This window comes from Pygoscelis adeliae, unplaced genomic scaffold (genome assembly GCF_000699105.1).
Source record: "Pygoscelis adeliae isolate BGI_AS28 unplaced genomic scaffold, ASM69910v1 Scaffold116, whole genome shotgun sequence".
Taxonomy (NCBI): Eukaryota; Metazoa; Chordata; class Aves; order Sphenisciformes; family Spheniscidae; genus Pygoscelis; species Pygoscelis adeliae.
In genome coordinates this window covers 3,063,041-3,085,525 of record NW_008825080.1, presented here as the reverse complement: position 1 = coordinate 3,085,525, position 22,485 = coordinate 3,063,041, and the positions used below count along the sequence as shown (strand labels likewise).

The 22,485-nt window shown below is 36.4% G+C and overlaps 1 protein-coding gene across 1 annotated transcript in view; it reads left to right on the top strand.

The window, feature by feature from the left end:
- The window catches only part of ITGA1 (integrin, alpha 1), a 47,935-nt gene extending 28,079 nt beyond the window's left edge, over positions 1 to 19,856 (top strand). The window contains exons 16-30 of the mRNA XM_009326959.1: positions 431 to 594; positions 785 to 921; positions 1,902 to 2,012; positions 2,588 to 2,673; positions 2,877 to 3,012; positions 3,990 to 4,070; positions 5,842 to 5,918; positions 6,638 to 6,727; positions 7,781 to 7,883; positions 9,355 to 9,468; positions 11,130 to 11,234; positions 12,373 to 12,477; positions 13,339 to 13,431; positions 14,912 to 15,028; positions 15,815 to 19,856. Of these exons, the coding sequence (XP_009325234.1) occupies positions 431 to 594; positions 785 to 921; positions 1,902 to 2,012; positions 2,588 to 2,673; positions 2,877 to 3,012; positions 3,990 to 4,070; positions 5,842 to 5,918; positions 6,638 to 6,727; positions 7,781 to 7,883; positions 9,355 to 9,468; positions 11,130 to 11,234; positions 12,373 to 12,477; positions 13,339 to 13,431; positions 14,912 to 15,028; positions 15,815 to 15,859 (1,564 nt within the window). The 3' untranslated portion in view covers positions 15,860 to 19,856. The remainder of the gene's footprint in view (positions 1 to 430; positions 595 to 784; positions 922 to 1,901; positions 2,013 to 2,587; positions 2,674 to 2,876; positions 3,013 to 3,989; positions 4,071 to 5,841; positions 5,919 to 6,637; positions 6,728 to 7,780; positions 7,884 to 9,354; positions 9,469 to 11,129; positions 11,235 to 12,372; positions 12,478 to 13,338; positions 13,432 to 14,911; positions 15,029 to 15,814) is intronic.
- Positions 19,857 to 22,485: the final 2,629 nt, after the last annotated feature.

Here is a 22,485-nt window from a genome sequence, read left to right as displayed (position 1 = left end):
GATAAAGTGAAGCAAATTGGTAGTGAATCTCAGCCTGTTTATCTACCCACAGCCTAAGAGATGACACACTACCCTCCAGCTCATGTATAATATGTTCATCTGTGGATACCCTCAAGGATAGGCCTGGGCCTTCAGTCTCTTTTAAAATGGGACTGACTGTATAGAGTTGCTTAAATGCTTTTGAAATATTTCCTTTCATCTGGTACCTGTTGTGAAACAAGTACAGCACTGTGGAGGAACCCTGTGACCATTTTCTCTGTAATTTGTTGTTTACCGGTACTATGTATAGAGTGTATAGTTAATTATTTGTCTAGACAATCACATATGTGTATTTTAATGTTGAATGTTGCACATTTTGTAAGTTCATTCTTAAGTTAAAAATTGCTGCTATTATTTTCAAGGCACTTTCTCTCTTTGTGTTTTTGTTAAGGTCTCGTGATGTGGCTGAAGTAAATGTTTCCATGCAATTTACACCCAAAAGCATCAATATCCAACAACAAAATTGTCAGATAAATAAAAGAAAAACAATATGCATAAATGCCACAATTTGTTTTAAGACCAGACTGAAGTCAAAGGAAGATATATTTGAATCCAGTAAGTAGATAAGCACTAAGCTATGGAATCTTTATGCTGTAAAACTGCTACGCTCACATTCGTTTATTTCTCCAAAAATGGAACGCATCTCTTCTAAATTCACTATTCAAAGAGCATTTAAGATACCGGGAGAAAAAAGAATGTGTAGAGGCAAATTGGTTCGTAATATTGATCTCAACTTCCTTTGCAGGTCTACAGTATTGGATTACTCTCGATTCACAAAGACAAATACCTCGAAGCTTGTTCACAGAAAGCCATGAGAGGAAAATGCAAAAAAATATAACTATCAAAGGGTCAGAATGTATTAAACATAACTTCTACATGTTGGCAAGTAAATCATTTAAAGTGTTTTTCTCATGTTGACATTATAGTAACCCAAATGTATTTCATTAGTTGCAAATTGGACAAAATCTGCATCCAGAATTAATCTTAAGAAGGGTACATAAAATTTGTTTACCACTTAGGATGTATATATTTCTATATGTATATAGATATAAACTATTTACTTACCTGTACAGTCTATTATCTTTTGTCTGTTTGTGTCTGTCTTCAGAAAGAGCATAGCACACTTAGTGGAACGAAGCAGCTATCGTGGTTAGTAGTTTAGGTGCATTCAAAACTCAGCAGGAGCATATGAGCTGGAAGTCTAGTTTGCATATTGGTGCAATTCCTCCTACTAAAACATAGTAAAAAAATTTGCAAATTAGGTTTGGGATAGAGAATACTTACTCACTGCGAAACAGAAATGTAATTAGCAACTGTGAGTATGAAATTGCCCAGATTGTAACTAATGTGCATAGTGAATGGAGGTGTATATTATAAGCTACCCACATTTAAAATGTTTAGTGACTTCACAGTTGTATCATAATTCAAAACTAATGATAAATGATGCCCAGAATTTGCTTGAATATGCAATACATCTCCTAACAGCAGGCCTCAGTTTGGCTTCACACAAGGTGATATCGCTGCTGTTCGTCTTACTGATCTTTTAAGCACAACTAAAAGAGCAAAATATATGAGCTTTCTGTTCTGAGACATTCTTAAATGAAACTGTGCTGGATAAGCTCAGGCTATGTGACATTTTTATGATGAGATGAAATATGCAAAACATTAGTAGATATTTATAAGGATTGGCTTGCATATTAAATGGTTTATCATCAATTGCAAGCATTCAAATGCTTCTGTAGCAAGGAGTGGCGACAGTGTGACTGAAAAATATTTTACCTCAGCATTGTTTGGGGGTTTTAACCTCCTTAGATATTAAAGTGAATGTCCATAACAGCAATTTTGTTTTCTTTATGTTCTAGGATAAGCCTGACTTTCAGGACTCTGTAAAGGTTTTGCTGGAGTTCAATTTTTCTGATCCAGAGAGTGGACCTGTTCTTGATAGCAATCTGCCAAATTCAATATCTGAATATGTAAGTCAGCAAGATTCTGTATTAATAACCAAAGTATTTAAGGTAAAATTCATAGCCCACACAAGAGCTGAAAGTATTGTCCACAAATTGGCAAAAGAGGGAGGGTCTTTGAGCCTGTCCAGAAGATACTTCCTCTGAATGAGTCTTCAGGAGTGAAAAGCTTCATTCAGTGTGCTTGGGAACCAGCCTGGGGTTTTAAAGCTGTCCAGAGTTAACTGAAGATAGCAATTTTACTGTCAAAAAATTTTACAAGCAATTTTACTGTCATTTTTTACATAGATAGAGCAGGGGAGTGTTAGTCATATACTTTGATGGTGCTTGGCATCATTCATACTTCTACTATGGCCTCTTTTTCTAATCTAGATGAATCGCTTAGAAGGGAATGAGTAGAAAGGTTATGTTTCATCTATGCATTTTACAGGATATTGGCATGTCTAACTGATTAATATTAGGGAAGACTTCTTTGATTGTCAAACAGAAGACCTTATATAAAATTAGATAATTCATTAAAATGCAAGTATTTAATTTTAATAATAATTGTAATAAAATTGAGAATAAAAATACTATTGTTGCAGATTCCTTTCACAAAAGATTGTGGAGCCAAAAATAAATGCATTTCAGATCTTGTTCTGAATGTAAAAGCAAGCATAGCTGGAGACAGGTAACTACACTGGGTTTATTGTATCACTTGATATCTGCACAAAATTTCTATGTAAATTATAAATTCTGTAGTCTAATAAGATTATGCTGTGTCATAATTTCCAAATCAGAAACAATATAGTCTGGACACTGAAAAAAGTTCCTCTTTATGTTAAAAACAGATTCAAAAGTTAAGATGTCTAGCATTCTTACTTTATTTTACAGCTCTTCTCCATTCATTGTAAAGTCACGCAATGATAAGTTCACCATCCAACTCTCTGTGAAGAACAGAAAAGACAGTGCCTATAATACCAGAGTTTTGGTTCAGTATTCTCCAAATATTATTTTTGCTGGCATTGAGGTAGGATTTTTTCACATTATCACATTTATCATAACCTATATTGCTAGAGAGATCCGAGGAAGTCTTTTTATTAAGCCTGAATTTCACTGCTCTGGCATCATCTCAGTTGATTGGAAGAGATTCCCTGGGAGTGCTGTCCTCGCTTATCCCTCTAGAAGAGTGTATTTATTTTGACCTGAGTGGACTCTTGCCTAGCTTCCGTTAACTACAGACGCAAGTTCCACAATGACACTTAGACAGTAAGTGCCTGCATCTTAGATGAACGTCAGCACCATGAATCATCTGTACATCTGTAGAGCCAGAAATACTTTGTTATTCATCAGTACAGCTCCTGAGCCTCTAGAGTTCTCCTTTTGCACGTGTATAGAAAAAGCACTCTCTTGGTAGGGCAGCATAGGCAGTGCCTGCCTAATCCCTACCTCAGACAGCATTTCCAAAGTAGCTGTTTTTCTGCCTGCCTCAGCAGATATGCTATGAATTCACCTCAGTTCAGGTGGGAAACTTTAGGAGATGTTTGTTTTCAATCAACAGTCCTGCTGTTGCACATTAGGAGAAGTCAAGGATCCATAGCATTGTTGCTGACCCTGTGGCAATAATTTATGAAGTATTAATGTCACTTTTATTGCCAAGTTAGGAAAAGATTTACAAAATTACATTTAAAAACTGTGTACTTATACATATGTTGATCTGCTAGACCCCATGACTAATTTGCATGATGTCCAGTTTGTATATAATTCCTAATGTTCCAAACACTTTCACTGGAAGAGAATAATGGCTACTAATTGATGTAGATGTCCATAGGTGGAAATTGTTTTGTGGAAGTTTTGGCTTCCTATTTTTGGTCCAGTTCAATTAAGGCTTTGACTGTTACGATGTTTTGACAGTGATGGTATATATGATCAACAGGCCCTTGATGCTTAGTCAAAATTTAAGAAGAGTTTGCACAAGGTCATGATTTCACTTTCTTTTTCCTTTAGGATATACAGAAAGATAGTTGTGAATCTAATCACAACATCACCTGTAAAGTGGGATATCCATTTCTAAAACCTGCAGAAGAGGTAAAAAGTCCCCCTGCATGCAAGGTCTTCTTGCTTCGTGTTGCTCTAAGGCTAGAGCAGTCCCTATCACCTCTGAATTTCTTTTCTTTTGCGTTCACCCCAAAACCTGTCCCAAGCTATCCTTGATATGAACTGCACTGAGCCAGATAGGAAAACATCAGGTCTTCAGTACCTGGCCAGTCAGCTGTGGTATGTGAGGAGGTAAAAGGTGCATATTGCCATCCTTGACACTGTCAGAAGGCAAGTGGCACACCTGGCCAGAAGAGTCTGTCTCCAGATAGGATATTGGTTAGGATATACTGATAAGACATTAGATACTGTGGTGTTCCACAGGTTGGAGCCTATGACTTTAGTTATTTTGTATATAAAATTTAATCAGATGGTTAGACAGAGAATAAGCTGGTATGTGGAAATGCTAACCTGGATCTGCCAAAGCCAGATCTTAAAATCGAGCTCCAGCTTGAACAGCTCCAGTGGTAAGTCTATATCTCCTGCTGGAACAGAAAGGGAGCTTTTGCTAAACTTAGCCATTGAAAATATGCATCTAAACCTCACTTAAATAGTTCTGATATTGAATTGTGAAATACCAAATTGCATTCAAATAAGACCAGCTGTCTTTCCTGGCAGTTTCTTGTCTGTTCCTCTGTCATATCAGGTCCGTATGCGTAACAGAAGGAGGATCAGGAGTGATGTCCTCTTACATTGCCTCCCACATACATGTTCCAGCTTGTGTCTTGGACTTGTAGGAATTAAGTCAGCTGTTACTTTCTTGCAGCCAAATAAGCATACTACCCAATGCCAGTGCCCACACAATGCTCCATTCCCAGCTTTACTGGATTTTCCACGTTTTCCTTTCAGGCTTTGATTGTTAGTTTGTCTGTAGCTATAGATCCTTAAATTTAGAAATTTCATACTCTTCTTTGCATTCAGAAATCAATTAATCTCTGATTCACTGATAAGCATCCTTAATACATTCCTTTTTAAAGCCTCTTCCTGGCTCTTTTTTTTTTCTTAATATGAAGAAATATCTAAGACAACTTTCTCTGGGTCACTTTGTAATAAAGATTTGTGCATATTAAAGGAAAAATAAAAGTTTGAGCTGAAAAATCCTGTACAGTAACAAATAGTAAAACTTTTGCTTCATATAAAATTACCCTTAAGTGTCAGGCTATAAAGAGGGACACGTTTGGGACAGTGTTCTCAAATTTCATGTAGTGCCAAATTGTGATAGATTTGCCCTAGTTATAATGAGTAGGGAATTTTTGTGACACATAGTAGTCATTTATTTGCATTGTAAACATTTCTGTTCGGTATTCTAGGTGTTTTACTATATTCCAGCAGCCTTCTATAGGCAGCTTATCTCCACTGTAATTGCCAGGCTTTGAAGCCAGGCTTTGAAGCTTTGTTTCTTCCTCACTGGAGGAAAAAAATGGGTTCGATAAATTGCTTGCAAGACCAGTTGGCTTCCATTAAGAATTACTTAGCTATGTATTTTTAATATACTGTATAATAAGTTTTACTGAGGCTTGTCAGTTCTGAAAATTTGAGGCTTCTGTTTAATAAGTGATAACTATTAAGATTTCCTTCTTGGTTGGGACAAATTCAAAAAAGTGGATTCATTCACAGAAAAGTGTTAAAATGTGAGTAAGTATTCCACAGATAAAAGTAGCTAAATTTTGCTCATTTTTCATCAGATCAAACCTTATTAGTGTGCTGCTTTTTCTTTTTTTTTTTTTCCCTTTTAAAATGTGTAATGTATTTCTCCAAACAGATTTCCTTCAAAATATCATTCCAATTCAATGCATCTTATCTCCTGGAAAATGCTACTGTTCATGTATATGCAACAAGGTTAGTTGCAATCATTGCTTGTTTACCTTCTGTTTTTTTTGTTTTTTTTTTTTGAAAGCTCTACAGCTTTATCTATCACAGCAAAACTAGGATGACTTTTCTGAACTCAGAAGTAGTTTAACAATCTGTAGAGCTGACAGCTTTACGGATGTGCCCAGCAGTGGACTGAGTGGACTAAATAAATAGCTGTTTGTCTTTAGAGCCTGAGAGTCACAAATGAGTCATAATTTCCTGTAGTTTTACCCTCAGAAAAGGTTTATTCTCTTACAAAATTACTGCATACTTCAGCATGAATCACAGTTTATGCTAAACAAAAAGGTCTGGCCTTCAAAGAGCAAGAGCATTGCGGAAGTTGTCTGTGATAAAGTAAAGGAATGCACTTGCCCTCAGTGTTTGCTGTCCCTGCAAAATACGGGGATGCTGTGAGAGTAGTGGCCCTTACTTGGCCCATTTTCTTTCAGTCAACTACAGTCTGTAATTTTAACAAAGGTGCATTTCTGAGCTGGAACTGGTGCGGGACTTAACTTTTTAGTTACTAAAAATAGTCTTTTGAATTTATTTTTAGAAGATAGTAATTAACTGGAAATGGGTAGTGTGTTTTCTTACCCAGAGCTGTAGGTATTTCAGTTTCTTAAGACTCCTTCCCACCTAGTACTCATGTTGCATGTGCAGATGACTATCACAGTCTGATCTGAGTGGCATATGTTGTTTTATTTTAGTGACAGTGAAGAACCACCTGAGACCTTAAGTGACAACAGAGGACACGTTACAATTCCAGTAAAATATGAAGTAGGATTAATATTTGTAAGGTATTGATGCTTCTCTGTACTTCTGTTTGCTAGCACAGTAGACAGCAGGTGTTCAAAGAGAATATAGTATTGTTTTGTTGTTGAGCTGTGGTCAGTTAGTATCTACAAATGACAGCTTCTAGGCTCATGAACAGGAAGCACAGGCTTCATTGAAAAGAGCAGTTACATGAAATGGTGGAGCGGTTATACTGTCCCTATCTTGCTGTAGCTCCGTTTTATCTATTTAAATTTCATCTGCAGTTTGCAAGTACAACAGCAGCTTTTGTTGATTTTTGTACTTTGCTCTATTCATTCAAAGGCATTTCAGGTACATAAGAAAGCAAATACTTCCAGCTTCCTGATGGCCATGAGTTTGTATCACTATAATACTGCATGGTGTGGTGTTTGATTTCCAGCTTCAAAAATTAGCCTTAATTTTAGATTCTGAGAGGTTTGTTTTTATCAATTCAGACATAAATTTTAATGCAGGTCTTGTAGTACAATTTATTTTCAGAAATAGCTAAAATTCAGTTAAATTCCACACCTGAAAAATGTTATAATTATTATCAGTAGAGTACATTGCGTGGTGTGCAGGTGTAAATAATTAAGTCTAATTCATTTTGGATGCATTTCATGGTTCAAATCCAGCCTTTGTTTGTCCTATAGGGAATAAGGTTGAATTTAGAACATGCTGGTTTTGTTCCCTTTTCACTTGGTTCTGTCTTTTATAGGACCCTGCCTGTTTCACATTGCAATACTCAGGATAAGGCACTGCACAGCTAGAATAAGAACAGCAAAATCAGGCCCTGATGTATTATTTTTGGGAACAATATTTGCTCATTCTGTAGTTTTATCTGAACAAAACATTTAAAATGTACATAATAAAAAGGGAGCACTACTCAGAAAACGGATGAGTTGAACTTCAGTGGAAGTAGCAATGCACTTTTAATTGCAAGACTAGTCATGGGGGATTCATGAAATAATGAAAAGACCTGTATTATTAACTGCTAGAGTTTTTATGAAGTTGTTATGCTTATTGGGTGGTTTTTTTTGTTGTGTTTTTTTAATCCGCAGCGTTTTCAAAGAGCACCATATTATAATTGCAGCAAATGATACCGTCCCTACTGCTATTAACACAACAGAGCAGATCGGGGATGAAGTTTTTCTGCATTATAGGGTAAGAAACAATTAAAACTGCATGATATAGGTACTGGCTTCATCTTTTTTTTTCATTTGGTTTTAATCGCTCAGTGTGATAGCCTGTTACTTAAATAGCAGCTATGCAATATGTTAAACCTTCTGCATGGGTATTTTGTGTGTAACTGGTTTTTTTCTTGCTTGCTTTGGAATAAGGTGACTCAGAGGTTCTCAGAGTGGTCCATCTCCCACATAGTAGTTCAGCCAGGGAAAGCGTATGCCCTAGTAAATGAGAATTTGACGTACGCACATTGCAGTTTAGAACAGATATTTCCAAAATCCAGTCAGCTTTGAAAAAGGCAAATGCCATGCGCCAAGAACGTTCTCTTCCTAATGGAATGAATACTGCAAACTAAAATCACTTGAAAAAGATATTTAGTGGACTAGAAGCCCAGCCTCAAGTTGCAGTAGGACTGAATTTTGTTATCTTGAGAGCATCCTTGTTTCCCAGTGTCAAATCCAAAGCTGAACGAGGGTCCCATATACAAAGGATAAAAGTCTCTGAATCAACTTTCTCTCTGTGAAAAATGGGCCATGGGAAAGCTCTCGCTCTCACTAAATAGCAATGGCAAAAGGTTTTTTTATATTTTTTAGCCCACTTATAGTTTTTTACTCAGCTACTCTTTTTAGTCTAAAAGTTCAAATCCAATAATCTCGAAGCTTTTTGTGGATGTTTAAGACATTATTCATCTCATTTCAAAATCTTTGCTTTCTGAATATAAAAGCTGGTGGACTGCAGAGTACACCATTTATGATCTCATAAGCACAACTCATCTCTGCAAGCAGCTTATCAAAAATAAGTAGTTAGAAGAAAAAAGTTAAACAGGTTCTTGAGTATTTATTAAGCTCGTGCACTTCAGAGACAGGATCACCTATTCTCCTGCCAGCAATTCCACCTAGGCATTTTCTCCATCCTCGGCCACAGCAGGCATGTTTAGAAGGAGTAGCAGCTTACAGATATGTCCTGTGATCTTCTCAGAGAAAACAGGTGAGAGGAGCAGGTGAGCAGGAGGGCTGTTGCCTAAGCACACCTGAGGAGGAACCAGCAGGAGCCACCACTAGTACGGTGGCTCCTCTCACATGTTAAAGCATTTTGGGGGCTTTATTAAAAATTAAAATGAAATTATCTTAGGTAGAAGTGTCAGATGATAAGAGGATGCAGCAAACAAGATAACAAGAAGGAATTTATGTCAAAATGGCCCTTTTCATCCTGTTCATTTGATTTCCTTCAATAGAGCATTGTATTATCAAAGACCACAGAAGAATGTGACTGCTAATTCACAACAGGCTGTTCTCGGGGGGAAAAAGTAAGAGTTCATCCCACCACTTTTTGCATAACTGACTGTGGAAGTGTAAAAAAAACACAGAATAAAAGAAAAACACAGGAAAGGAAAAAACACTCAAATACCAACAAAATAAGGAAAGTATTAATTGAAACTTTTTTTTTGTAGATCGAAAAAGGTGAACACTTTCCAATGCCAAACCTCACACTGCAGATCTTATTTCCCGATGTAACAACAGCCAAGAACACTCTTCTCTACCTTACTGCATTGTCACATTCCCAAGTAAGCTAGGAATTTGTATTTTTATGATTAATTTAAATTTGAAATTTTTGTTGTAACGAACTGCAAAATGCAAACATTTGGGATTATGCCTTGCTTCAAGGTAGATATTGCTTTTAATCTAAAAGATGAAATGCTGGTGTTTTAAGAGTATGTACAGGTGTGCATAAGAAGACAGATAAATTTTCTTAAAAGGAAACAAGCAAATTTAAAATGGTGTTGAACAATAACTGGACTAGAACAAGGTTAATTTGATATATTGCCAAGTGATGAGAGGTCCAGACTGAGATATGCATGGCGGGAGTTTCTTTCTTAGTTTTGCCTTCTGAGCCTCAGATTATCTCCATTGTCAGCAGTGCTTATTGCAAATGCTCTAGTCCTGCTGTGTACATCTAGAGCTCAATCTCCTGTTCAGTCCTCTTCTTTCTGTTACTGAAATTAGCCTTCCTGCACGTCTGCTCTCCAGCACTAGCAGTCCTCTGGCTTCTTCCTTCTCTGGGGCACTGAGACATCTTGAAGGGGATGGTAGGTCATGTCTTTCAAATGCTCTTCACTGCAGCCCTCATTTGAGTTTTTCCATTTCACTCCTCCAGAGCAGCTGGAGGAGATCACAATTCCAGCAAATCCCATGATTCCGGATCTGTAGATATTAAAACTAGAGCTATATCAATAACTGGATGGCTGAAGAACACAAATATCACTAAATGGTGACCTAAACCTCTTTTAATCTTTCCCTCAGAGACACACACATATATGCACCTCTGTCCAAATATTTCATTTAGTTTTGAGGTGTTGCACCACTGAAAAATAAACCAAATGGTCTAAGTGAAAGCTCAAGGTTCACTTTAAAACAAAAAAAAATCCAAAAACCCCCAAAATATTTCATGTTTAGAATAAAAAGAAATTGTGTCTGTTCTTAAATTCCTTCCCTCATTATTTTCATTCCTAGGCAATCACCACATTTGACCCGAGTTTGCACATAAACTCAACAAATCTGTGCTTTTTCTGTCGGTAAAATTCATCTACTGCTAGCTACACCCTAGTGATAGTAATGTGCCAAAGTGCACCGCAGGGCATTTGCAATCCTCTCCATGCTAGCAATCTGAAAGTGAATGACCTGACTGAAAAAACAAATTCCCCCGCACCGAAGACACCAAAGGATTTCCCAACTGCCTTTGAAGGAGCCATGGAGATCTAACAGTGCTCCAGCACCCGCTCCCCCTTCCTGGGCGCTGCAATGGAGGCTCCTGAATCCTGCACTTAACCTGCCTGTCTGCTTGCTAAGGCAGAACCTCTGTGGATTCCCATGCAAAAGCAATTTAGCTCTTTTAATAGCCAGCTCTTGCTGGTTCATGTAGTGGTCATCTTGCAGGAAGCTCTTGTTTGCTTCTACAGATGTTTGAGTAGCTGGATAGAGTTTAGGTTAAATTATCTCATAAAAAGCTCATTTGGTGTTTGAATAATGATGCTTCAATACCTACACCATCTGAATTTCCTATTCTGCACTCTTGCAATATGCAGTTTTATTGCATTTAGTGGTTACTAAATATTATTAATGTTATTAAATATTAAATATTATTGATGTTGGCTTGTTTCCAGAGCATTTTTTGGTAATAGATTGCATATTCAGACAATAAGAATAATATTTGTATTTCTGCTAACAGAATGCCGTCTGCCAAACTAGTTACCCTGTAGATCCTTTGAAGATCAGCACTGGGAAACCATTTGTGTTGCCAAAAATAAAAGAACCTACAAAGGATACAATTATGGTAAGCCTACATATAGTACATATATTCATCCCAGATATTAACCCAGATCTTTGAGCTGAGTACTTCTGCAATAAATATTTAACAGCTTCTCTCAAACTGTATCCTATGGAAACTCACTTTGTCTTAATAGCCTGAAAAGCATTTTATGTAGACTAGCTATAGGTTTCATTTGGCTACAAAACTATATGTGGAACTGAATTTGGTTTGGTTTGGGTTTTTTTTTAAATTTAGCAAATGTGTAAATAACAGTAGCACATTTGACAGCTGAGTAAATCTTCACCTTCTATATTCCCATTGTAATTAATAAATAGTAATATTTTAAAAGCTTCTCATCTCCCTTGCAACTTTTTTAGACATTCAGTTGAAAATACTTTCAAATGCTAGCACTCTGATCTGACAGATTTTCCATGCAACTGGCAGAAATGTAACTGATGATCCCATTTGGAAAGGATTAGCCCCTTGCATTTAGATGGAAGAGTTGCAAAGTAATTTTGCTGCCATAGTTCTGTTGGCATGTCAGGGGGAAAACCATCATACTACCTCCTCGGCATAGAGGTATGAGTGGAGTTTCTGGTGCAAATGAAGTCATGCCATGAGAAGAGTATTTTGTCACACTTATCATAGTCCTTCACAGAGGTGATAAAGGTCTAGGCTAAGCAAAAATTTCCAAAGTGTTGAACATAATTCTGCTCTCCTGACCGCTGGCAAGTAAAGATACTTAAATTTTCACACAGACATCCTGCCCTGCTTGAAAGATTCAGGTGTCCCACGATTTGAAAGGATCAAGAAACACTGCGGAGAAGCCATTGCTGTGTTGGCAGAAAAACACTTGCTGTTACAGACTGTGGTTCCTTTAGGAGCTCTGCTGATGCCTTTTGCTGCATACCTACAGTAACAGAGCTTCCTCAAGGCTAAGCGAACCTGCAAAAACTGAGTCTATTCTACCACAGCATGAATATCTCAACTCGTTTTATATACTGCAGTGTCATTTTTACATAAAAAGCCTCAGTAATTAGTATTGGTTTAATATTGGTGTCATAGCAAGTCTATGATCTGTATATATAGTAGTTTACATATTTTTGGTTTAGTAATGTGAGAAGTCTCTTCCTATTAATTCATGCTTGTGCCTTTTAAACAGGACTGTGATACATACAGCTGTGCATCTATTAATTGTGCCCTGGTCCCATCTGACATATATCAAGTGAATGTTTCATTAAGAGTATGGAAACATACCATCATAAAAGTAAGTAAATCCTATTTGTATGCAGAATACTCTTGGCTTTGAGAAACTTAAGCCAATGTTTCTAATGTCTATTAAAATTACACCTTTCATTTTCTTAAGTCTCCACAGTCCCCTAGTATTTGAAATAATTTCTCTTGCTATTTTAAAATTTCCTCAAAACTAAGTTACATACATTTTATTATCCTTAAAATAAGTACTTAGAACTTAGCAGGAATTTCAAATCATGTTAAGAAGACACCCCTTACTTATTCCGTATTGATGATCTTTTTTTTAATAGCTACTTATGCATCTACAAATTCTAATTCGGCAGATGTAAGGAGGGGTACATAGAAGCATATAATTTTTAAATAACTTTTAATCTGGAAGGATTTCTCAAGTCTATAAAGGATTTTTTGATCAAAAAGAGCAGAGGAGAGAGAGTCCACCTCATTGTGTGAGGTTGTATTGTCTGATGGTTACAACAATGACCAGGCTGTGGTCTGTTTTGCTCAGTTGATAAATTTCTGATACTGAGTTCCTGTTCTATGTCTTTGTTTTTCTCTGGAAAATAGCAGGACAAGAGGAGAGATACAGCAGAATTTTAGAAAGCCTAAGTCTGTCCCTGTAGCCAAAGTAGTATTCCAGGATTGATTAGTATTTCTTTGAAATCTCCACTCTACTCTTTCAAGACTGTTTTGCTGTCTTATAAACAGTGATGTGTGTGCTGAAGGTGACACACATGAGCAGCTTTGCTGACTTTCACATTTTTCAGCATCTCCAAAACTTTAGCATTAAGTTTTGCTTTCACCCTTCTCATTTCTACAAAACTTTCTACTTCAAAATACCTAATTATAAACCACAGCCATTTCTCTCTTCTTCCAGGCCAGTATTCACAGCTTAACCCTTGTTGTGAAAGCATTACTTAGGAGTGAGAACTCATCACTGATTTTGAGAAACGACCATCAAAAACTGGAGGTAAGAACATGATAATTCATGGGTTTACTCTTCATAGGATTTCTTGTGCTACTGAATCATTCATTACTAGTGAACTGATTGTTACCTATTGTAATGTTTTATCATTATCTAATGATAAAATAATTTCATATCACAGTAGAAATGTCAGAATTAGTCAGATGATGATACCAAAATCCCATTACCCACCAATGTACCTGGGTGAGAAGTACTGTCTGAAGTATTTCTGCCTGCTGCAGTATAAATGCTTCCTGCGTCTATGTAAATTAAAAGCATAATTAAAATTCTTTTAAGGAATCAATAGTATTTTAAAAATTGTCCTGGGTCATTTAGAAGTGATCTTACTTTGTACATTGTATTTTCTTTATTATTTCTATATTTATTATTTCTTTCCACTTCATTACCCAGGATATATATTTGAAACAGGAACTTTTATTTTTCAGAAGTTCCCTGTCATTTTCTTAGATAAGAAAGTATATAACATTATAGTAGTGGTGTCAGGTATAAAGAGAAATGTCTTTAATTTTGTTAGAGTTGTTATTTATTTTTTAATACTCTTTATTCCAAGACGTTTATAGTGGTTAATGCATTGCTTTTCTGTGATAACTTGTATGTGCAGGGGCTTATTTACTACAATGTACATTTTTAAGCAAAAGTCTTACTATGTGTTGTTATTGTTAATATCCCCAAAATTTAGAGCAAAGTAATATTCAATGTGAATTACATCTTGTGCAAAATCTTTTTGAAAATACAAACATCACAGGTCAATTATTAGTTGGTATTGTATCCAGGCATTTCTTTTAAGTGATAGTTCAAAATTCAATCCAGGAATGAAAACACATCTAAGAGGCTTGCAGATAATGAGAGCTGCCTTTACAAAGAAATTCAGAATTAACTTCTTTTAAGACGTAATTTCAATTTGAATATTTAGTGTTCGGTCTTCAATGCTTTTTTGAACTATAAAGTTGTGTCTCTAATAAATTCTTAAGTTAAAATAATTCAAACTCCTATATGGTCATGTTTACTTAAATGTGAATATTCCTTATTTTAGTTTAGTTTACACCAGATACACCTGGTTTAAAATCAAATTAGTATCTACACAGCCTTTTACACTTATTTCATTTAATTGGTTTAGAAGCTTGTTAATCACTGCCACCTTTCAGGGAGGCAGGCATTGAGTGATGAAGAATAGACTAAAGAAACTCCCTAACATACACTTCAGCTACGCATGGTTTTGGTCCTGTATCCTTTATAACAATGACCACTGACTTAGAGCAGGGCCAACCCTCATGAAATGAATGCACTTACAAGATGCAAGATATTATGTAAATATGGGGTTTCATGTTGGAGATTATTTTCTCAGTTGCCTCCTACAAATTCCTGTAGTGGTACCCGTCTGGTGCATACTGATAAAAGTCATGCCGCTCTGTTGATATTTTAGAACAACAAGTTATTTATTGCTTCCTTTCTGAACACTTTGCAGACCATGATTAAGATTTCCAAAGAACTCCCACCGGGTACAGTCCCCTTATGGGTTATCCTCCTGAGCATCTTTGCTGGACTCTTGATTCTTGCACTGCTTATATTTGCTTTGTGGAAGGTAAGCTGCACATTCTTGTCTTAATGAAAATAAACAAATATGCTTAAATTCTCTGCCATGTCCTTCTCATAACTAGAACTTCACAGACACTAATGTTATCTAATAAGTAGAGTGAAATCTTGTAGAAATGACAAAATAACACGACATTTTTCTGATGTAATGTAACATGCAATGCTAACCAATTGAAACCTTTATTGCCAGTATGTTATGAAAGGAAAAATAAAAAGATATTTTAGTACGATTAAGGGTTTATTAAGGGGTTTTTTTGATTAGCTTTGGCTGTGGCCTTTGATTACCAGGTTTTCTCTTTGTGCAAGATGCTAGGCGTGTGGTGTAAGTATTGCCACAAGTGGGCACTCTTCTCCAAGCTAAATATTTAGTTCATACTTGCATTAGAAGGTTACAGTTTATAGATTTCAACATGCATAATTTCTTGAAAAATTTGACAAGTATAAAAGGAAGTATTATTTATTCAATTGAGTAGCAAATATTATTAAGCATTTTAGCCTTTGACATTATGTGAGCATAACAATGATTCGGCAACCATAACAATGATTCCACAATCGCTTACTATGTATTAACTGTACTCTTTTTGTCTGCTTTTGTGACATGTCTCTTTGTTTTTCCTGGAACAGAATAACTAATGTTGTATTTCAGTGATAAAATATTAAACAACATTTTACTGTACTGGAAGTATTAAAATAGTAGTAAGAACCAGCACATGAATGCTACCAATATGGGTTGCATGCTTTGAGCAGTTCTTAGTCACTTTTTTCTTTTCTGCAGGCTGGATTCTTCAAAAGACCACTAAAGAAGAAAATGGAGAAATGAAGAAAAAAAAAAGAAGCTGAAATTTTTGCTCAGGTCTGCCTCAAAAATGTTGCTGTACAATTAAAAACTTAGATGCAGTGGTCACAATGTTTTCTAAACTCTGGCGCGTTAAAAAAACAAGAAGCAGAACAGCAAGAAGCAAGTCAAGCACACATGCAAAGGAATGATGCAGAGGAAGAATAAACAGCCTTATGGCATTTTGTGATACTCAAGGACATGCTTTCAAGTGTTACTCATTTTTGGAGAGTAACTGAGTTCTAAGATTCTAATGGGTTTTAATATGGAAAATGCTTAATCATATTTTTATATACCTATGTATGTGGAATCATTTTTCATTCCAAATTATGCAACAAGTCAGCTTGTATGTAGCAATCCCAGTCTCTTTTATAACCTTACGATTTTCAGAAGGAAAAAGCATAATTTTAAAAATTTCCTCCTTATGTCAGTTCTGTGAAAGCAGACTGTCAGTTCATGAAGCAGAACATGCAAACTTTGAAAATGCACCAAATACTGTATGGTAACTGATGCAATGACAATTCAGAAGATAGAAGCACCTGCAGAATTTTGGGTGAAGATTACTGAAATACCTTGGATTTCTCTTTCTGCTTGTTTTAGCGTGTCCAGCTGAACCCCGGATACTCCAAGAAAGAGATTTTTATGGTCAAGCAGACCATAAAGGATTGATCCATTAAATTACATAACTGTTTGAACTTGAAACAGATTTTTGGCAGGCCTAGGAACGTATGCACAAAACATTCAAGCCCATCTGATTGCACACTGTATTCAAATAAGCAGGGGCACAATTCTATCTGCAAATTAAAATGTCCGTATTTATGCAGAAAATGTTTAGAGGTACCCTGAAAGTTTGACTCTTGCTGTATATCTTGGAGTAGCCAGGAGGGTGCTTCATAAACAGTCACTGTAAATTTATTGTGTAGCTATTTAATCCAATGAGTTTCAAGTGTACAAAATGATAATTAACAAAAGAGCACGGATAGGAAATTCAGCACTGGCAAGCTTCTTCTAGTATTATAAGTCACACCTCATCTTTGTTACTTATGAATTTAAGAAGTGATGAATAATTTGTATACTAAGTAAGCACTTAACAAATGATGTTTATTTTGTGTCAAAGATTAAAAGTTTATATGAGAATACACTGAAATGTAGATAGCAAAAAATTTCTTTAAGAAATTTTTTCTTTCTCTTTAGACTATTCAGTTTCCTCCTTTCTTTCACGCACTTGTTTTCCTTCCATGAGGATCTCTCCCCGGGACTCTTGGGCTGTGCCTTGTCCTTGAGAGCTTCCTATATTACTTGCAGCCACACAAAATTAACAGAAGAAAAGGGAGGCATGCTGGCAAAGTGCGATGTTGCCTCAGCATGAGATGACTCGGTATTGATTGCCAATAGATCAGAAAATGTTGAGGAGACATACTAAGTTCTATAAGACGTACTTGTTTGCAGAAAGCTTTGCCTTGCCAAGGAAGCCAGGAAAATTTGTTCCTCCTCTTGGTACAAATGTCACTGGATTGAAAAAAAAAATCACTGCAGTTTTCCAAAAGGTTTTAACTTAGCACTGGCTTTATTGTAGTAGCTTAAAAAGCAGTAATATATTTTATAAAGACTTTTTTTTCTTTAAGAAAAGACCACAGATTGGGTTGAACATGCTGGCAAGTACAACTCTGGAAGTGTGCAAGAAGGTGCTTTATTGTTTGAAAGATGCTGTCGCTGTTAAGTCCCTTCTATTTAGTTCCTAAATTAGAGAGAGTAGTTATTGGGAAAGGCTGAGACTTATGTGAATGCAGCAAGTAGGATTAAGTTTGAAAGCGCTTGCAATTTCTCCTTGTGTCTGTGGGAAAGGTGGTTATTTCATAACAACAGTCTGCTGAAGGTAGCAGCATGACTCAGAAGAGAGGGCAAAGCCCTCCGTGGGAACACTGTGGGTGGCTGTGCTTTGCAGAGCCTGGGAGAGCCACCGAGTCGGCAGACTTGCTTGCAGTGCTTGTCTGCACGCTTGAAAGTGCACCTTATCTGAAAGGGTACGAGGTGAGTTGCCCTGGTTCTGAGCACAGAAGCAAGACTTGAATGGAAGCAAAAAAATGGCATAGAGGAGTTGTGGATAGAATCCCTGCTTCATTCATTGTGCGAGTTAAATTGTCTTCCAAAGAAGGCAAAAATCCGTTTGTTGAACAGTGAAGACAAATTAATATTCACAGAGTTGTTTTCAGTCCCATGTGAGATGCAGGTTTTATTTTAAGAAAATGTATGATTTTGCCAATTTGTTTGAAAGATTTAAATGGCACTTGTCACTGTAGCATCTGAATGCCTCAGAATTGTAAGTGGTTTTTTCCTTATAGTATCTCTGTAAAGGCATAGCAGTGCTGTTATCCTATTATGGTTTTGTAAAGGAACAGAATTATGAAGGAATTGTGACTCACCTATGCACACATAGAAAGTCAGTGGTAGAAGAGGAAATACTTATATTTACTATTATTCGGCCAGTTTGTTAACCATGAGGTCACTTTTCCTGGCTTCATAAAATTACTCACAGTTGTGCAAGCCACACATCATTTTTATGCAGCATACTTTTATTTTGTTTAAGTGTTTCACTTTTTAGTTATGATAATCTGTTAACCAGAGCTTTTTACATTTCTGATGACCTTTCATGTCTTATTTTAAAGCATCAGCCTAACTGAAAAAAATGTCAATAGAACAGTCTATTTCCCTAAAGACTATGCAAAAATACATACATATTTTATCAGTGCAAAGTATGTTTGAGATCAGTTTTCCATTCTTTTTAGACTTGCTTTGCACTGGAAAAGCAATAATAAGCTTCATATAACCACACTGCTTTCCTCTTTGTCATGATGCTTTCTCCCTTTTCACGTTTGTCCTATTATCAGATTTCCAGTTATGATATCTATTTAAAATATCAAATATGCAAAGGGGATACCACTATAGCACATTATTCTTACATAGGCTAAATTAGTAAAATCACTATTTTTATCTATAAGAGCCTTTCCACATAGCACTGCAAGAGCAATGTTTTACTGGTTTTCACTATATACAACAGAAAAGCCTACTGAAAGCAATATTGCAAACATCAGTAACATCTTACTAAAATTTGGCAGGCACAAAAAATATCAGAACAGCACGTAATCTGGTTTGTTCCTATAAAAAGACACATTAGGGTTGTAATATGATTCTAATAACTAACAAGCTGAACATTTTTTCATTCAAATAAATGCCTGTAAAAAAATAGTAATAATAAATTGAGTGTATAACCAGAGCTTAAGCAACGGAGGGAGTCTGGCCCAGCTCAGTTCCTAACTTCAGCACTGAAGTAGCTAATCTTAGAGGGAATGGACAAGCTACAGTTCTACAGCATAGAATTTCTCTGGAAAGGAGCAAGAGCTTTAAACCATTGTTCGTCCTTCAATTTGAGGCTGTTCTATAGGTTGTTGATCTTGTATGTAATTTTAGAAGACTTAGAAAACAGCATCTACATTAGAGCAAGCTCCCTGGGCTGCTGCTTATGTTCCTTTGCTTGTCTGGTGTCACTCTAGGTCTGTATTATAAGCCCTTGCTACAGACAGAACCCACCTGTCCTGACCCCTTACCTGAGCCCTTTAGTATATATCCTGTGCTGAGTCATTTTGAGCATGATGTTTCTCTTCTGCAGAGCTTGAGTCAGAGGAATCTACCTTCAACTGGAGCCAAGGGTTTTCATCTCACTTGGCACTCAGAGGCTGGAGTTAGGGTCACACTCATCTAATAAATTCTACATACTCTAATTGTTTTAATTTCTTGAATTAACTATTGTATAGGTGATGATCCCATTCAAAAATAGAAGCAGAGCAAGAGAATCAGAATCTACTGTTGTTAATTATACCACTTAACAGGAATAAGAGGGAATTTGCATCCTTTTTAAGAAAATCACAACATTCTGCATAGCATTTTCTTTTTCCTGTAAAATTATTCCATGTGCTTTATTGATTAAAAAAAAAAATTAAAGAGTCTAGCGAGCCTCCTTTGTAGTTTGTTTGCTTTTTGTTGATATAAGAATAACATAAAGGCATCTCAGTGCCTAAAAACAAATCCATCTACCTGTCAATAGAAAACTATTGTAGAAATAAGCATTCTTGCACAGCATAACAGCAAGGAAAGCTTGAATGTGCAAGCTGTCAGAAATACACTGCCGTTAATTGTATGGTTACAGTACTTATAGCCACATCTGAAAGCTTTTCAGAGGCCCATATGACTTCCTGACACAGATTTGTTTTCATGACATTACATACATGAAAGTTGAAGACACAGACATTCATCTAACCATTCTTCCTATCCAGTGATTTTTCTGTACAATTTATTCCTGTGACCCAAATAGTCCCTTGTCTTGCATAGTTGTAAATGATTCGCATCACCTTCCTTAGAGCCTAGTAAACATTTGTATCAAAACTTCCTAGAAGACGAAGATGACACGTTTTATATCACAGTTAACTTTTAGAAAACATTACAAACCATGTAATTACTTAACTGTTATCTCATCAGAGACTACTTTGATGGTGAATCACAATTCTTTAATAGCAACATCCTGTCTAGTCATAGGGGAGTGCTTACCAAATGTCCTACTCTGTGTGTATCTGATCCTTAGAGTTTGCTGGACATTTTCCATGGAAGTGTTTCAATGAAAATCAGAAAAAAAGCCACTTCTGTTTTTGTTTGTCTGTTTTAAAGTGCTTTTCAATTGAATTAAAAAAGAACTAGAATACCTTTCTCACAGCAAGAAGTGTAACATTATGTATCATTTGCACAAAACTGGATTACAATTCATTGCATTTAGCAGAAGCAGCCCTAACACTTCACAGTTCAACGGCAAAAGCAGTTCATGCAGTGGGTGTGGTTTGAGCCCTGTAAGGATGAAGAGTCACAAAGACTAAAGCACTGATAAAGTTTTAGTAACAACTGGCTGATACCACAGTTTAGACAGCGTAACTGGATTCTGTTTAAAGAACCGGATGATAAAGTGAGCTATCCTCAATGTCATCATGTTTTAATTACAAAGACTAAGGGCTGACATCCCAGAGATATTCGACTTCGGTCATTCAGTCAAAAAAAAGGGTGAGTAAAAGACCCTCAGGCAGATTTTTCTTCTGACTCTAGTACAGTGGGGCATGGTGCTCCTTTACTGCATTTCCCCTCTTGTGCACTTACCCTTTTGCCCTTCTCCTTTTCTCAGTGTTGTAAGTCTTCTCAGAAAGGACAGACATTCCTCAAGGGCTTACTAAATGTTGCACCTCCTAGGGATTTTCAAAGAAATGGGAGAGGGAGCAGAAGTATTCAAAGTGGATTGCACATTTAGATCTAGCAGGCCAGTTGTCTTGGCACACTCTGTCTATCCCCTTCGCACACTCCCTGTTCACTTTCAGCAGTGGCCATGGTGAAATCCCACTTCTCAGCTAAGGTTCAGCTGGATTTGGTGATGGAAGTTATTATTTATTGCAAAGCTTCACGTGTCTGGTTCAGTATTACATATGGTCCTTAAGGTTTATTGATGTTAAGGGTGCCATTGTTCTTCCTCCTGGGGTAAAGGAATAGGATCCCTCTCTCCAGTGAAAGTTTCTTCATATCATCTTCCATTACAGAGCCTTTTCATCTTATCAGAGAGGATAAGATGAAAAACAGAGGATCTCCTCAGTTTTCCCTAAAAAGCATTTGAAGTTTTACAATTTTGTGACAGTAGACATAGTCTGAGAAAAATAATTCATTTTCTTTCCTTTTGGGGAATTGTATAAACAAACCTTGCTGAGTATTCTCATCTCATGGCCCAAATTGATAGCCATTAATAGCTCGCTTTCTTGTTTGCCAGCTAATAAAACCTCACTGAGAAGAGCCTATTACTCTGGCCTCAGACATTTTACACTATGCCACAACAGATGATATTACATCTCAAAACTTCTAGGGTTCAGCTGAAACTTCTCACTCCCCTGTTAGCCAGAAAAAAAAGTTCTGGTGGTATTGGTGGTGTAGGTTTTGAGACTGTCAGGAACCTCAAAAACAACTGAGTTGCTTTTTGCCATTTATTTGAGGGATCTGCCAAAATTAATTCACAGTCTCTGGCCTCCTTTATGTCATGAATTTCCAGCATTGGGACAGATGCCTATAGATCTCGGCAAATAGCCATTAGCAAGTATATTTAGAGAGCAATATGTGTCTTATAAGATACTGCTGCAACATAGTTCATCCCTTCATGCAAAGCACCTTCAGGTTTCATCCCAGTTATTGAGGGGTGGCCTGTTTGCCCCCCCCCAAGAGAATTTTTCTTATAGGATGAGTAAGATTTCTGCAACCTGATAAGGAACACTTCTGTACATCTAGTCAGTTAGACGACACTTGATCCTGTTACCACATTTTATCCCCAACCTACCTGTCTGATATTTCGTCTTTAACGTTTTAGTAGCTAATGGTAGATGATAATGTAGCAAATGATCATTTGAGAACAGGTCCAATTCAGCAGTTATGTATATACCAAAAGGTATTTTTTTTATATTCAGTATTATTTTTTATTAGCTTAACACATTTAAGCTGCAAACAATATACAAAAGAAAAAAAGAAAAAACCCAACAACA